Source organism: Haliotis rubra, unplaced genomic scaffold (assembly GCF_003918875.1).
Source record: "Haliotis rubra isolate DU_JTF1 unplaced genomic scaffold, ASM391887v1 Scf1306, whole genome shotgun sequence".
In the NCBI taxonomy this organism is placed as follows: Eukaryota; Metazoa; Mollusca; class Gastropoda; order Lepetellida; family Haliotidae; genus Haliotis; species Haliotis rubra.
In genome coordinates this window covers 56,424-71,914 of record NW_025765233.1, presented here as the reverse complement: position 1 = coordinate 71,914, position 15,491 = coordinate 56,424, and the positions used below count along the sequence as shown (strand labels likewise).

Below are 15,491 nucleotides of genomic sequence, written 5' to 3'. Positions count from 1 at the left end.
AATGGTTAAAGGATAAGAAGGTGTGTTGTGTTTTGTTGATTTTTATGATTTTAGTCAATTTATGGTATTTGTGAGTTATTAAAGTTTGCACTAAGATTTTTTTAATATTGTTTCTGTTTGAAAAATGTCTTGTGTTGTGTTATGTGCTTTAAATTAAACTTAAACTTTAAAAAAAAATTAATTTAAAGAAAGGTTTGTGGTACAGAGTGGATATCGGTACATTTTTCACTGGTGTGGAATTTTTCATTACGGAAAATATAATATTAGAACATTCATTATCATGTGCTTATCACATGACATATTGTATAATTGAATACAGTTACCTAAGTTATTCATATATGCATGGTAACAATGCAATCCAAATATAATACTATGAAGTTGGTTTGTGGAAATTATCATTTTATCTTCAGTGTTTCCTGTTATTGTAAATTTCCAGTAATTCAGCTATAAATAGACCACATACCTGTAAAGTTTAATCTTTTTTGGTCCAAAGTATTGAATTGGGTATTTTTCAGTTGTCTTGGTCATGTAAACCTGTGAATTAATAACTGAAACCCCGATCCTTGCAGTCTGTCTCAACAACAGCTGAGTTTAGCTACCTGCGTTTTGTAATATTTTCCAGATGGATTTTAGTCTTAGTTTAGTGTTAGTTTTAGGTGAACATATTTGACTGAACAAGCGTTTACTCGACTCTGGCTTTAGTGGTTAAGGTCGCAAATTATCAAGCAACTTAATTATGATAAGACTGTCCTAAAGTCAGTGGTTATTTTGAAAGTTCAACACATGTATTTTTGTCAAAATTGAGATGCTTATTGATATGTTGTTTCTATCACAGAAAATTCCTGTAGATCACAAAGATTTTGGCTTTATTAATTAAGACATCTTTTAGTTAGTGCCTTTAATTATGTTTCCCGTTAAGAGTTGAAAATTATCAAGAGTTAATTTTTTTTCTTCTTCACAGAAACATTATATAGCGTTATTTGCAAAATAATTATGTAACTAATTTGTATATTGTGTTTACGGAAAGTTATTATACAATGTGATGATATTGTGCGTATTTATGTATTGTGTAATAATAGATTTCATACATGATATGTTTGTCTAACAACTTGGATTTGAAACAAATTTATACCTGGTGTCAATGTTATCATACAGAAATAATATGTGGAAGTGTATCAATCATGTACGTTCAGTTAAAGGACCGCCTCCGTGGTGTAGTGGTTAGAGCGTCCGCCCGGAGAGCCGAAGGTCGCGGGTTCGATCCTCGGCCCTGTCATAACAAAAGACGCTCAAATATGGTACTTGTTGGTCCCTGCCTGGCGCTCGGCATTAATGGGTACAACAAGGACTGGTCGGCTTGGAGTCATTATAATGTGTCTGAGTGGGGTATTCATGCTTCACTGCGGCATGGTATCTCAGTGGGCTAGCACTATAAAACCAGCTTAAGTCTGGGCTAGTACAAGCAGACGCACCTACACATACACACGCATGCACGTCGTCATATGAGTGAAATATTCTCAATCACGACGTTAAACCCAATTTCACCTCACCTCACCTCACGTTCAGTTAAAGAATAAGGTTTTGTAAAATAAGTTGCTTGTTTCTCATGATGTGTCTATTTTTAGGAGCTAAGAAATTAATTCTTCAACTCAGCTTTCTTTTCAAAGTCGCCAAGGTCAATTGGCTCATTACAATTGTGGTTATTGTTTAGATCTGTAACTTACTATGTGTTACCATGGTTACATTTCAAGTGACACAAATCAAGCACAATCTTCATTTGTAAAAGAAAATTAGAATTTGTGAAGAGGGAAGATATTTCACAAGTCTGACCCACCTATCCTGGAAGGGATTGAAGGGGAAACAAGCATATATTAATCTGGGGAAACAAAGACTTGTGTTACAGAGGTAGAGATAAGCTGCGTATCTGCGTAAATTACGCAAATATTTATGTGAAAACTCAATTCTTATCAAGTCTTTTGCGTACAAGTACGCTTGAATTTTGTAAATACTCATTATATTTGATCTTACATGCGTACACACGAAAATGTCAAATCTTTGCTTGCGTACCGGTGCATAGATAAAATAACTGAGGTATATTGAGAGGTTCTATTTCAACACATGAACTAGGCAACTTGCAGTCTTTCTTGTAATTTCTCATATTACAGATCCAATATAAATAACATTTAAACTTCATTATATTTTTACAATTAATGGAAAATGACAAAAAACAATTGAGTTTGAGTGAGGTGGCTACAATTTATTTGGTTACTCAAAGGAAAATTAGGATACCCAATTGATATGAGCACAAGCGAGTACATAACTCAGTGACCCCAAAAGTTATCTGTAGCTCTGGTGGTGTCTTATAAACAGATATGTATCTTTAAAATCAAATCCAAATGGAGCCGGAGACACTGCCATTTTCAGGCCTAAATCTGAGGAATTCTAGACTTGCTAAATCATTTTAGACTTGTGTTGGATCCATTTTATTCACGAGTTCTCAAGGATCTGGGAAACGTACAATCTGAAACGTATAGTCAGCATTAACGCTTTGTCAGTGTGATCTGTTAATGTGACTCTGCAGATTATTTCCCATTCATCAGAAGGGTAATGGAATAAGTGACACTTAGCTCAACGTTGGATGGACAGAAACAATAGCCGTGTCTCTTTGTATGGAACACTGGGTTCTTTCCTTTGTTTCAGGTGTGTTAATACTGATATCGAAGCTCGTCAGTTTGGGTGATCTGTTGTAATTAAGCAACTTCTTGTTGATGTCATTAGTGGGAAATTACATTAATAGCTTATTCCTGCGACAGGTCGACTGAATAGGCGTAGATCCTTTAAGACATAGGTTTTATCATGAAGACAAATTGGAAATCATGGACAGAAGCTATATATCTTGCTTGTGTAAGATATATAGTCCTTGACATGAGACTGATTTTTCATAAGTTAAGTCCAATTAAACTAAGTTTTGTTTTGCAGGTTAAAATGCATTAAGACAAAGAGGGAAACATAGAAATAAGATACACTTTTTAAGAATAATGAAATAAAGTTTGATATATATATATTGTACATCAGAGAAATGGAAATGTATTAGAATTAAGAGACTGTCTGTGAATTAGAGAATAATTAGGGAAGATAGAATTAGAATTGCCTATTGCAATGGATGTTTATTTGTTTTTTAAGTCTACACTCATCATATGACAGTGATGACAGTGATCCGTAAATAAATACAACTATAGTCTGTTTGCAGTCTCTCATTGTATTACAAGGGGGTAAGCGTTGTAGTTGGAACAGTGAAACAAATGCACGTGCGGTACGTGATGAGCGTTAACTTAGACCAACCATACTTGTTCTAGGTGTTTCCTCTAATGTGCATACCCCCTTGTAATACAAACCAATAATAGCGGTTTGAAACCATGATCGTTCGTTAAACAACTTTTATCCTAAGTTGAATAAAATTCTGAGATTTAAATGTTCAATTGGCAAGGTAAAATTATGAGGATTCGCAATCTTATTTTCACTTTATTCGATTTACTTTTTTGTTTAAAGTGAAATTCATCGGCACGTTTTCACTGCAAACAGACTATAGGATATGAAGATATGCATCAACCAAGTCACCGACCTTGACCACCCGATCCCATTAGTTCCATCTTACAACAAGCATGTACTGCAGAAGACTAGTTCTAACTTGGCTCTTCATGTGATCACATAATATGTGCGAGGCGACCAAATGGATTGCTTGGTCAGGGCTGTTCACTTGGTATAGTGTCATTGTACCCCAGCGGTGTGGATCATTGCTCTCATTATCAATCACTCGCTTTTCTGGTCCTCACATTGTTATTTACAGGTCACTGTCCCTTGAATATTACTGAATGCATGTTTGGAAAATTGTTTAAAGGTGAAAGGCTGATTATTGAAACAAGTAATTACTGTTGTGTAATTACTTTGTTTGATCACTTGTTTTATGGATTTGAATATTCAAAATTTCTGAAATATATAAAGAATCAACTATTTCCATTTTTGTCCCTTATGTTAGTATTAAAAAGATTGTTTTTATGCAGGAAGGGAAAATGTATATTTTTGATTTTGAAACAGTTCTTTTGACTTTGTTTGATCACTGTGAAATAGATGTAGAATCGTTTTTTTGTCACTTGTAATTTCATATGGTGTATATGTTCTTTTTGAGAGGACAACTAACAACGAGGGTCCAGGACAACTAACAACGGGTATGGCTTTGAGCTGACGTTCCGATTGAGACGAGAACCAGAAGAAACAAACCCACCGACCTGGCCTGCTGCCCTCATGCAATCTCTCGCCAGATATGTGTTCCAGTCAGGTAAGATTTATGTATCATGAAGTTATTTAAAGAATCATAGGCAATTTGGTGCCTTCAAAATGTAATGCAAACTGGCCTCTTGACCAGACTTTGTAATACTCCTTTCTTGACAACTGTTTATGTTTTATTTTTCAGAAAATGTATTATGTAGTGGTGACCATGTGTCGTGGCACACACCTCTCGACGGCAGCGAGTCCCGGATACAACACATGCTGATGACCGAGGACGCTCAGCTGCAGCCAATCACAACTCCCTTTGGTGTTGTCAACTTTGTCCAGGTAATATCATCGACTATAAGAGTAATTTATAGTCTGAACACAAGGTGGTGAAAACATTCAACTTTTGAAAATTTAATGGGTTTTGTTTCAAGCAGAAATCCCACAGTGCTAAAACTCTGTGAGTGGGTATTATTCAGCTCTGAAATTGTTTCATCATGTCCTGTTAGCTTAATGTTGCAGGAAAGCTTTGGTAAAACCCTTGAGCATGAGCATAATCCTGACAGACCAAGGAGAATAATCAGACTGAGATTCAAATCCATGATCGAAGGTTTCAGGCTTGCCAAGGGACACAACTTTGCATCTTCAGTTGCTAACAGCTTGTTTGAGGTACCACTTTGAGGTGTTTGCTGTCTTTTTAGGTACCTACCTGCCCGACGCACCGATGCTTAACTGAAATGCTGTTCAAAACAGTGTTAAACCCAACTCACTCATGATACAAGTCACTGTAGTTGTAAACATTCAGTAATGGATTTAAAGGTTCTTGGCCAAGATGGTTAGTTTCAGTTCTAATGTAAGTATCCCTGGGTTGTATGCTGCTCCCTGTTGTAGATTGTTGGAGTGTGTGGCGAGGAACTGAAGGCAGCCCAACACTGGAACGGACCAGGAGTTATCGAGCTGCTACGATCTAAAGCTGTGTGAGTATTCATTGGATAATAACTGCCATGGTCTAGTGAATAGAAGCCTCTGCCAGGACAGCAGAAGGTTTACAAGTCACGTCAAACCCAAAACAGTTAAAATAAGGAGCCTGGAGCTCGGCATTAAGGGGTTGAAACAAGGACTGGCTGGCTTGCAGTATACTGTGTCCATGTATCCATGTTGAAACTGTGGCAGGATATTTTGTCAGCTGTAACCTCGCAAAATGGCGTCACGCCGAAGACCCGGCTTCGAATCCCCACATGGGTACAATGTGTGAAGCCCATTTCTGGTGTCCCCCGCCGTGATGTTGCTGGAATATTGCTAAAAGCGGCGTAAAACCAAACTCAGTCAGTCAGTCAGTCTCAAAATGGCATAATCCAAACTAGTGAGTGAGTTTAGTTTTGCGCTGCACTCAGCACTATTCCAGCTGTATGGCGGCGGTCTGTAAATCATCAAGTCTGGACCAGACAATCCAGTGATCAACAGCATGAGCATCACTCTGCGCAATTGGGAACCAATAACTTGTGTGAACCAAGTCAGCAAGCCTGACCACCTGATCCCGTTAGTCACCTCTTGCTACAAGCATGGGTTGCTGAAGATCAATTCTAACCCGGACCTTCACGGGTCATAATCCAAACTAATACAGACAGATGTACATGCATGCTGCAGTAACATTACAACGTATGGTATGGATTTACAACTTTCTTTATATTCTTCAATATGTGCAGCAGTAATCTTGAATGCGACATTTAGCTTCTGGATTTCTATTTGTGAATGTTTCTGTGTACCAAAACATACCAAGGGACACATGTGTATCTCAAAGGCCACGTCTCAAAAGCCACTTCATTCCAAATGACTATAGTGTACATAATGTTAGAATGAATTCATTTACGTTCAAGGTAGTGCTTCATGCCCAAGTTGGTGGATGAGTAGTCTTGCATTTAACGCCAAAGAAGGAACATGGGGTACCCTAGTTATTAAAGCTTTTGCTCCACAATTAAGGCATTGAGTTATATTTCCAAAATGGTTACATTTCTATTGTCCCCCATCTTTATACTGCTTGATTATTGCTGTAAGCAGTGTGTATTGATAAGTGTTTCAGTTCATTGCAAGAGGGTTGAGGAATTTGTCGATTTGAATGTGATCTTTTGTTTTGTAAAGCGCTGGTGGTGCATGGCTGGTGACTGACATGAGGCGAGGGGAGACCATCTTTGAGATCGAACCATCGCTGCAGGTACAGTCTGATTTGTGTTACATTGTTTAATGTTGGCTAAAACTCAACTGAATATGGCATAAAAGTGACATTTATTCTCACATAGGACATCAATTTATTAGAAAAGAGATGTGATGAAGATGTTGGTTCAGAATACTATCATGGCTGCCATGTACGTCTGCTCCAGGAAACGGTGGATCATGGGATTGAGACCGAGGGGTCTAACCTGAGTGGTGTCAGCAGTCGGTGCTCGTGGGAGGAGCCAGGCGACCCTGATGCTCACAGCAACTATAACGATGATGATAAGGAGAACCGATTGGTGGAGATCGATCGCCGAGGCAGTGGAGATGTGGACAGGAGGATCATCACCGACTATGGTCAGTAATTGTAAGAGTTGTCGATAATGAAAACAGAAAGTGAGACAAATATATGAAGTCTGTTTCTGGTGTAATGATAACACTGCATACTCATTTACGTCATGTGACAGTCTCAAAATGAGACTAAGAAAGGAATGTTTATGTTTCAGAATCTGAACAAATAAAAGCGACTTTAAAGAAGGGTCTGAGTAATTCTCGGTCCAACGTCCCATCACACGGTGGCAAAGATGATGAGTACGATCAGTGAGTATTGGTTGTTGAATAATGAAATACAGCGCTTCACATTTCCGTGAAGATTCTTAGGGTTAAATATTGGTTAAAACAAATCATGTTCTCAGGGATAAAAGGATGCCGTTTTCAATTTCATAAGTTGTTTTTGATTTTCAGCAGGAATCAAAATTCGTCCCGGAAAGAGTCGTTTGACAGCACGGTGAGTTCTGAGGGTCCAACAGAACTGATCCGGACAAGGACTCTTGATGCCGTCCATTTGAAGTTTAATCTGGAAGCTGGCTCCCTTCTACCACTAGCTCTCAGGTAAATAGTATAGTAGAGGAGCATCTCCTGCACAAGCTTTTGTATCATGCTGTCTCCTAGCTTTTAGGTAGATAGCATCAGGGTCTCCGCCTCCCCATTTGTCTGGGAAATAGGATCAGAGTCTCCGCCTCCCCATTTGTCTGGGAAATAGCATCATATCTGCTGAGTATCACTTGCTCAGGATAATAGCAGCATGGCTCCCTCCTGTCACTAGTTTCCTGGTAAATATCATCATGTCTCCTTCTACATTAGTTGTCTGTAAAATACAACAGAGATCTTGAGGGTGGTTTTCAAAACCGTTTGATTTCTGATGACTTCATAAGCGACATGTGCCATGACATTGAGGAATTAGCCTGCCCTGATGAGGTGAGGGAATTTGTCAGTTTACACAGCGTTTATAACTGGTATTTTGGGGGGATCGGTCTATCGAATAGAATCCATGTATCTCCATTAGTGTATAGGGGAGCGGTGGGGTAGCCTTGTGGTTAAAGCGTTTGCTCATCATGACGAAGGACCAGTTTTGATTCCCCACATAGGTACAATGACTGAAGCCCATATCCAGTGTTCACTGAAAGTAATCATGAAAATAGCCAAATAGTTGAAGCATTTGCTCATCTCGCCGAAGACATGGGTTTTATTCCCAGCATGGGTACAATGTATGAAGCCCATTTATGTGTAAAACCAGACTCACGTACTCTTGACTAGTCTTTAAATGAACTTTCAAAGACTGTTTTAGCAACAAATTGTTGTTGTTTTTACTTGATGCAAGTATTTTGGGATAGAACAACATCTCACTCTTGGGGGAAAAGAAGTATCTGTAAGATAGCAACTACGTATATACTGTACATTGTACGTCTGAATTAGCCTGTATATGTAAGCGAATGGAGTTTGTTTGTATTTCATGAAACTATATTGGTCATAACATTTTTTACAATGATGTCATAGTACCATTTTCCACACATTGCTTTGCCAAATTTGATCATTCAGTATATAATTATGTTAGGCTGATGATGTACAACTTAAGTCCAACTAATATGGCAAAGATATAGCGATATAATTTTATATTGTGATAGAAAATGGCCTGGGTTCCAATTCCAGACATTGGTAGCAGTGTGAAGCCTGTGCCATGATATTGCAAAATATGGCTTCAAAAGTGGTGTAAATATATGTCAAATGTTGTACATCTTTACCATTGCCAATGGACACAGCGATCCTAGAACTAAAACCGTCTCAAGTCAATGTTAAAGTATGGGGGTAATGATCATATTTGCGAGGGAAAGTTTGTTTTGCAATAGCCTGTGTTCTTCACACATTGTAGCCATGTAGGGTATCTGAGTCTTCGGCGCGACAAGCGAACGCTTTAACCACTAGGCTACCCCATGGCCCCATTTGTCCCAATAATTACATGTACTTCTTCTCATGTTACTATATACAGTCAATAATTGTAAAAGCAGGGGAATAATATTTCACCTTATATCACATGTATGCCTGCAATAGACACCATGGGTAGATTTTTGGTGAGCTACCAAGCTGTTTGGTCCCCATCCATTGTCAAGGTTACACAACACCAAATGTTTTCCCTTAGACTTCTATAGTAACCTTTTATTTTTTTAAAAATCATCCAGGCTATCAACAGTCATTCCAGGTACACATGGCTACAGTCAGGCCTTTAAACTACAATAAAACACAATTTCTGGCCAAATTGTCCGGCTCATTTTCCCAGCACAGGAAGCGGAACACATCAACCCCAGTTCCGCACCAAATCTCACCTACTGGAAAATATCTGTACACACAATAAGCATAAGTCATGGTGATAAAAATCACAGCACTAAATACTTAAAATTGTGGTCCGCTTTGAATTACTGGATGGATGTGCTTTTAAAAAGCATAAACATCTTACACTATTTCATCCAATCACAGCTGTCACATGTCTCTATCTCTTCAGTTGTTTACATGCGGTTCACGCTCAGGGAGCATGTCATTCTGATTTAGTGTAGTGGAACCTCAAATGATGTGATGATAGTCGCTTGTGATGCAATGTGTGAAGCCCATTTCCGGTGTCCCCCGCCGTGATATTGCTGGAATATTGCTAAAAGCGGCGTAAAACCATACTCACTCACTCACTCACTTGTGATGCCTGACCATACTGATTGTTGTCATGACATCGATCACTAGTTTGTATGGACAAGACTTATTTATAGATCACAGTGAATGACTGTGCCATTGGATAATATTTATTGTTTATCAGAAGGGTCTGTTTTTATGTAACGCCCAAAACATTCCTGATGATATTATTATTTCATTATTCATTTATTTTACATTCCAGATGATGTGCCCAAAGACGTTCAGTTGGCCTGAGAAGAAACTCTGTATCACGATCCTGCCTGATGAGATTTAGCACTTCATGTGATTCAGTGATGGTGACAATTATTCTACTGTGGCATTCATATCATGGCCAATAAGCCATGTGTCTACCAAAGGTTCATGACGAAGGGCTCTAAACAGTCCTTAAAACAACTGACGTGATGAAGAGTCATCAAAGGGAGGTCACCTCTAAACTTGGCCATCTTTGGCGGAGACAACTCTTGACAAGATATTTCAAGAGCAGATAACTCTTTGACATCACTTTGATGTCCAGTATAGACAATGGAAGGGAGATAACTCTTATGCTTGTTATCCCATCTACTGTGTGCTATTGGAAATGTTTTAATGAATGAAAGCTTGTCTTTTACTGAAGGGACAAAGTTATGACTGGCGGATGCAACTTTCAGCACTTTGCGCTTAGAAAGAAGCTGTGTGTTGTTATTGGGGATACAATTATGCTGTAAAATATTAGTGTACCTGTTGGAGCAAAGACTATGTCATGAGTCCAGTGGAAAAGACACAGAAAACAGATTTCTGTCCATCGCATTTTCAAATAAGTTTTTTTTCACAGGTTATATCACATCCGACAAGTCATCTACTACAATTGTTACGATTCTATTTTCTTTGTATTGTTACGTTGTGTGTTATAGTTCATACAGGCTGTATCACTCATGTCTCTTAAGACGGATATTTGTGTATAGTTATCTTAATTTGTATGGTAGAATGCATTAGGTTTTTATCCCATTTGCAACATATTTTGTTTATTTTACAATCATTTCAAATGGGAATAGTAATGGCTTTGCATGTTTTTGGATATACTACTCGAAAGAAGTTGAGGCTTTCATGTTACTGTGGTTAAACTGTCATGCCATCAGATTGTCCTTAACTTATTTTGTGTGGTATATAAAGTCATATTATTGCATATTGTCCTTGAGTAAAATCTTGCTAAAATATGACAGAAAACAGAATCACCAACTGGGGAAATAAGTGTGATGGATTCTCTGTCTTTTTATGCATATTTCTTGATTCAGTGCTACTTTGTAATAATTTATGTCTTGTGTTTATGTCAATGGGGATTTGTGACAAGATGACAGGCAACACTTATATTTATTACCTCCCTTTGCATGGAAGCTCTATGCCATCATTGCCCTCAAGGGACCCTCACTGCCACCAGTGTGCAAGCAACCATTACAAGAATATTGACAAATTTGGACTGACGAACAGATAAGCATCCAACTTCCTACATGCATACTGTAATAATTACATGAAAGTTGAATTCAATTTGACAAACAAACAACATTATTTATCTGAGTAAATAAGAAAATATTCATTCATGGAAGGCTGTGCACCAAGTACATTTGGGAGCAGTGCCTGGTGATAGTAAAGAGAGCTCTCTACACTGCTATTGCTGTGAGGAGCTTGGTATTTAAGGAGTTCTGAGAAACTGACACAGATGAGATTTCCCTAACACCATCTGATCATAGTTACAGCCTTCTACTGAGATGTACAGATTTCTTAACACCATCTGATCATAGTTACAGCCTTCTACTGAGATGTGATTTCCCTAACACCATCTGATCATAGTTACAGCCTTCTACTGACACAGATGAGATTTCCCTAACACCATCTGATCATAGTTACAGCCTTCTACTGAGATGTACAGATTGTCAGTATATCCAGGTGATGACAGACTGTATACAGATAACATTACTGAAATGTCCAGCTAAAGGATTTCGGTAGTAAAGCAGGGAGAACATGTCGAAAATCACTAAGCAGAGTTGCATCCGTTGTTGTACCAGGATTCACTTACATTATTGTCCGTTGTTTGTTGGCTACACACACTTGGGGATTTCATCAAAGTATTAAACGTCTTCAATCTGTGTTACTGTTTTATCTGTCCCACCACATTTTATGGAAGGCCTTATCCATTAAAAATTGTTCAAATCTCACTCACTTACTCAACCCCACAGGGAAAGGAATATTCAAATGTAAGTGGGAGGTCACTTGAGACAATGATCAAATGTGTTGCCCCAAAGAATTTATGGAACACCAGTTTCTTTCAAATTGCTGTTAATCTGCATGACACAACAAAAGCAATGTCAGAGATTCAAATATTTTTTGTTACGTCTTTTGAGTTTAATACTGCAGGTTTTTGGTCGGAGGCGTGTCATGCTTCTGTTCAATAATTGGTCAAATGATATAAGTGGTCTGTATGATTGTTTAATTATTTAATTGATTACTAAACATGTTAAGTGCAACTTTGTTCAGGTCTGTGTAGGTATGTCTGTTATACTCTACTTATATTGCTTGCTGTTATGAATATATTATGTATATTTGTGAGTTTGATTGATATACTGCCAAATTTATCTCCTTATGTTAACTGCCCATCATCCTAGCAAGTAAAGATCTGAAAGTAGTTGTCAAGAATGCATAGTTAACAAAGGCCTCCTCATAAAGTTTTATGTTTCTGGTCCCTCCACAACTTCGCCACCTGCATCAGGTTGTTATATTTCCGATATTCACCAAGAGTAGAAAACTCTAATCATAAAAATTGTTTTTGGTCCTTTTCTGCAACATTTTCAACTGCCTGCATCGGGCTGTTTTTTTCCAGGGCCTCCTTTCACAAAGCACTAAGGTGATCGTAAGTCACTAAGGTAGCCTTAGTGCAATGTTAAAGAATGGGAGTTAAGGTTAACCTTAGTAAAGGTTGCTTTGTGAAAGGAGCCCCTGATATTACTAAGGGTAGATAACTCTAATCTGCTTTCCACAAACATACAAATTGCACAAATGTATAATGCTTAAAAAGTGCCTGTGTATGGAGGATGGATTATGCATCTGTCTTGTCACATGGAGACATCACACTATTGAAGATTTATAAACTGCTGCAAATTGGTATTTTATTACCAGAGATGTTTCCTACCAGATGTTAAAGGGCAACAGCACTCTGAATTAATGCATTTATAGAGATTATGTGTATCTCTTGTATGTTCAAGTCATCATGATTTAAATCTTGTTGGTGTTTTTGAATGAACAGGGATATTTCTTACCTTAGTCCTGGTCTTTTTTGGAGTGTGTGTTGTTTTTGGTTGAAGCATTAAGTCAGTGTGTAAACACGGACCTTACAGAATAATCTAATGCTGATTTGTACTTTTTTAATTTCATGTTTTCACTTGAGTCCTATTTAACAAAACAATTCAAACAAGCTTGATTCCCCAATATGACATGTACTTAAGAAATATAGGAGTAAAGATGTAACATGTCAGTGAACATTTTTTAGGTGAATGCGGTAAAATATATGAATTTTGATAGTAAAACAATGTATCATTCTTAGGACCATTATGATTTTGACTGATCTGTGCAATGCTTGTATTTGTTATTTGTTTCCAGAGAAATTGTAGATTTATGGGAAGTGTCATAAAATAACTTTCTGGGCTAATGATGTAGAATTAACAAAGGATGCTGTTGCAAAGTGGCATATTGTCCTCTTGTTTCTTTTACTTCACTTATTTTGCACCATATTGAGGCTGAATGTTCAGTTTCATTGATTGGAAGTTGGGCCTTGTATTTTTTGTTAGTTGGCTTTTAAAAAGATTTGGCCTCAGGTTCAATGTATGGGGTCGACCAACATGAAAAGTTATTTTAACCTTCCACATCAGTTGATTTTTCAATCATTTGGTAGCAGCACTAAGTTTTAACCCGGCAAGATACAAACATTTTTTATGGTTCTTATTTTTGTTACCATAAAGATTTTTATATGTATTACACACAATCAAAAGATTTTCTGTCCTCTTTTTCAATGTACAGAAAAACGATCTGGTTTAAAACATTTTGACCAAATGTACTTTTTTTTATTTTTTGTCATTCGTTGTGTGTTGTGAACCAGCTTAAGAAAGTATAAGGCCTTATAGCACTGTTATATATTGTTGTTGCCTTAGATGGTATTATAGCATAATAATTAGTTCATTGTGTCCAGACTTGTGGTTGGGTTTTTGGACATTTGGAAATTTTTTTACATTTCAGATTATAGTTTTGGAGTCTGCAGATTCATTTAAGAAGTTTTAAAAAAAAGAGTCTGGCCTATGACCTTATGTCCATCAGTATTGTCAACATTTTCATTACAAAACATCAAACATGTCTCCCATAGTATACGCGTCAAGGTTTCAACCATAGTGTATATAATCCAACAATCCACTGGTTGAAACACTGTATTTGTATAGTATCTCATTAGAGCCAAACCTGTACATTGTAAAAGCTTTTGGCGATATACAGTGTTTAGTTCATGCTTTGTCGTCCATATTGTGGTTATATGGGTAAGACTGAAGAGAGAAATTTAAGGGGTGGGATTAGGGGTCATGGGGTGGATTGAGGGGGACATGGGTGTGTGTTTTCAGGGGACTGGGTAGTAGAGCTGAGGTAGGGTTGTGAGTGGGATGTCTGATGGGGTGGATTCTTGATATTATATACTTACAGAAGTGAATGTGTGTGTATGTATACAAGAATGTCAGAATAAATGTCCATGAAGGATTTCTTTGATGTTTGTTCTGCTTTTTCTTAGATCTTACCTGAGGGTAAGAAGTAAACTTGTCAGACAAGGATTTTATAGTCTGCTGTTGACCTACATTGGTATAACAATTGTGCTTATAACAAAATGATGGATACAGCAAGCTGTTGGTAATAATACAGTAATAATGAACACTATAAGTTGTTCACTGGTCCCGAGGGGGACATGGGTTGATGTACCCTCGATGTTTGTTTATGTTCCCTGAGCCCTTCGGGTACATCAACCCATGGGCCCCAAAGGACCAGTGAACAACGTATTTATCTTACCGAACACCTTAATACATCATATGTGATTCAATGTTATTCGAGATAAAGAACTACTACCACGATGTACCAAATGCTTGTAAGCGGGGTACATTGAAAATAATAGAAGAGCGCTCAGCCAATCAGAAAGCGACATTTATGTGTGAGGTAAGGTAAGGGGTGATGTACCCTCTGTTTATGTTCACTGAGCCCGAAGGGGGAACATAAACAAACATAGAGGGTACATCAACACATCCGCGCCCCGAGGAACCAGTGAACTGTTTGAAGCACGGGTCATAATGAGTTCTGCATTTCCAGCAGGTAACATAGAAAATGTAAGCAGGGTACATTGATTGGCTCAGCCAATCAAAAAACGACATGCGAGGTAAGATAATAATTATTGGTCCCTTTGTGTTTGTTGTAAGTGTAGTTTATGTTTGGCTGTAGCAAGCTCCCAGTCATTTAGACCAATTTCTAAGTAATCTTTAAAACACTCTGTATTAGATCCAAACTTTAAATGACTGTCCATATGTAACAACATTGAAGAAGAGAAATGGAAGTATTAACTGAACTCCACAGACTCCACAATACCAGAAATATATTTCCACCTTGAATCAGCATCTATGGATGATGTACACTTGAGTTACACCTTCCTTGTTTTCATGCCGACCATTGCTCGTTTATGCCCTTGAGGCCGAGCATCAGGCAGGCTAACAACAAGTACCATCTTTTAACGTCTTTTGCTATGACATGGCTGGGGCTTGAACCACTGACCTTCCACTCCTGGCAGACACTCTTTGCACCATACCATAGGGTCTGTGGGATAGGAGCATTGTAACAAATTCTACTTGTGAATCACCTTTCAGACAAAGAACAAAATGCACATAGATTCTGACATTATAATCTTAATATTTACAGCAATATTTACAATACATATCAAAGACAAGTCA

General features: G+C 37.8%; 1 protein-coding gene across 1 annotated transcript in view; it reads left to right on the top strand.

Annotated features, from left to right (window-relative positions):
- Positions 1–10,660, top strand: part of LOC124267366 (suppressor of fused homolog) — a 31,979-nt gene extending 21,319 nt beyond the window's left edge. Inside the window, 10 exon segments of the mRNA XM_046702279.1 lie at positions 4,189–4,196; positions 4,199–4,336; positions 4,472–4,614; positions 5,164–5,249; positions 6,412–6,484; positions 6,651–6,840; positions 6,990–7,083; positions 7,228–7,374; positions 7,647–7,740; positions 9,701–10,660. Of these exon segments, the coding sequence (XP_046558235.1) occupies positions 4,189–4,196; positions 4,199–4,336; positions 4,472–4,614; positions 5,164–5,249; positions 6,412–6,484; positions 6,651–6,840; positions 6,990–7,083; positions 7,228–7,374; positions 7,647–7,740; positions 9,701–9,772 (1,045 nt within the window). The 3' untranslated portion in view covers positions 9,773–10,660.
- Positions 10,661–15,491: the final 4,831 nt, after the last annotated feature.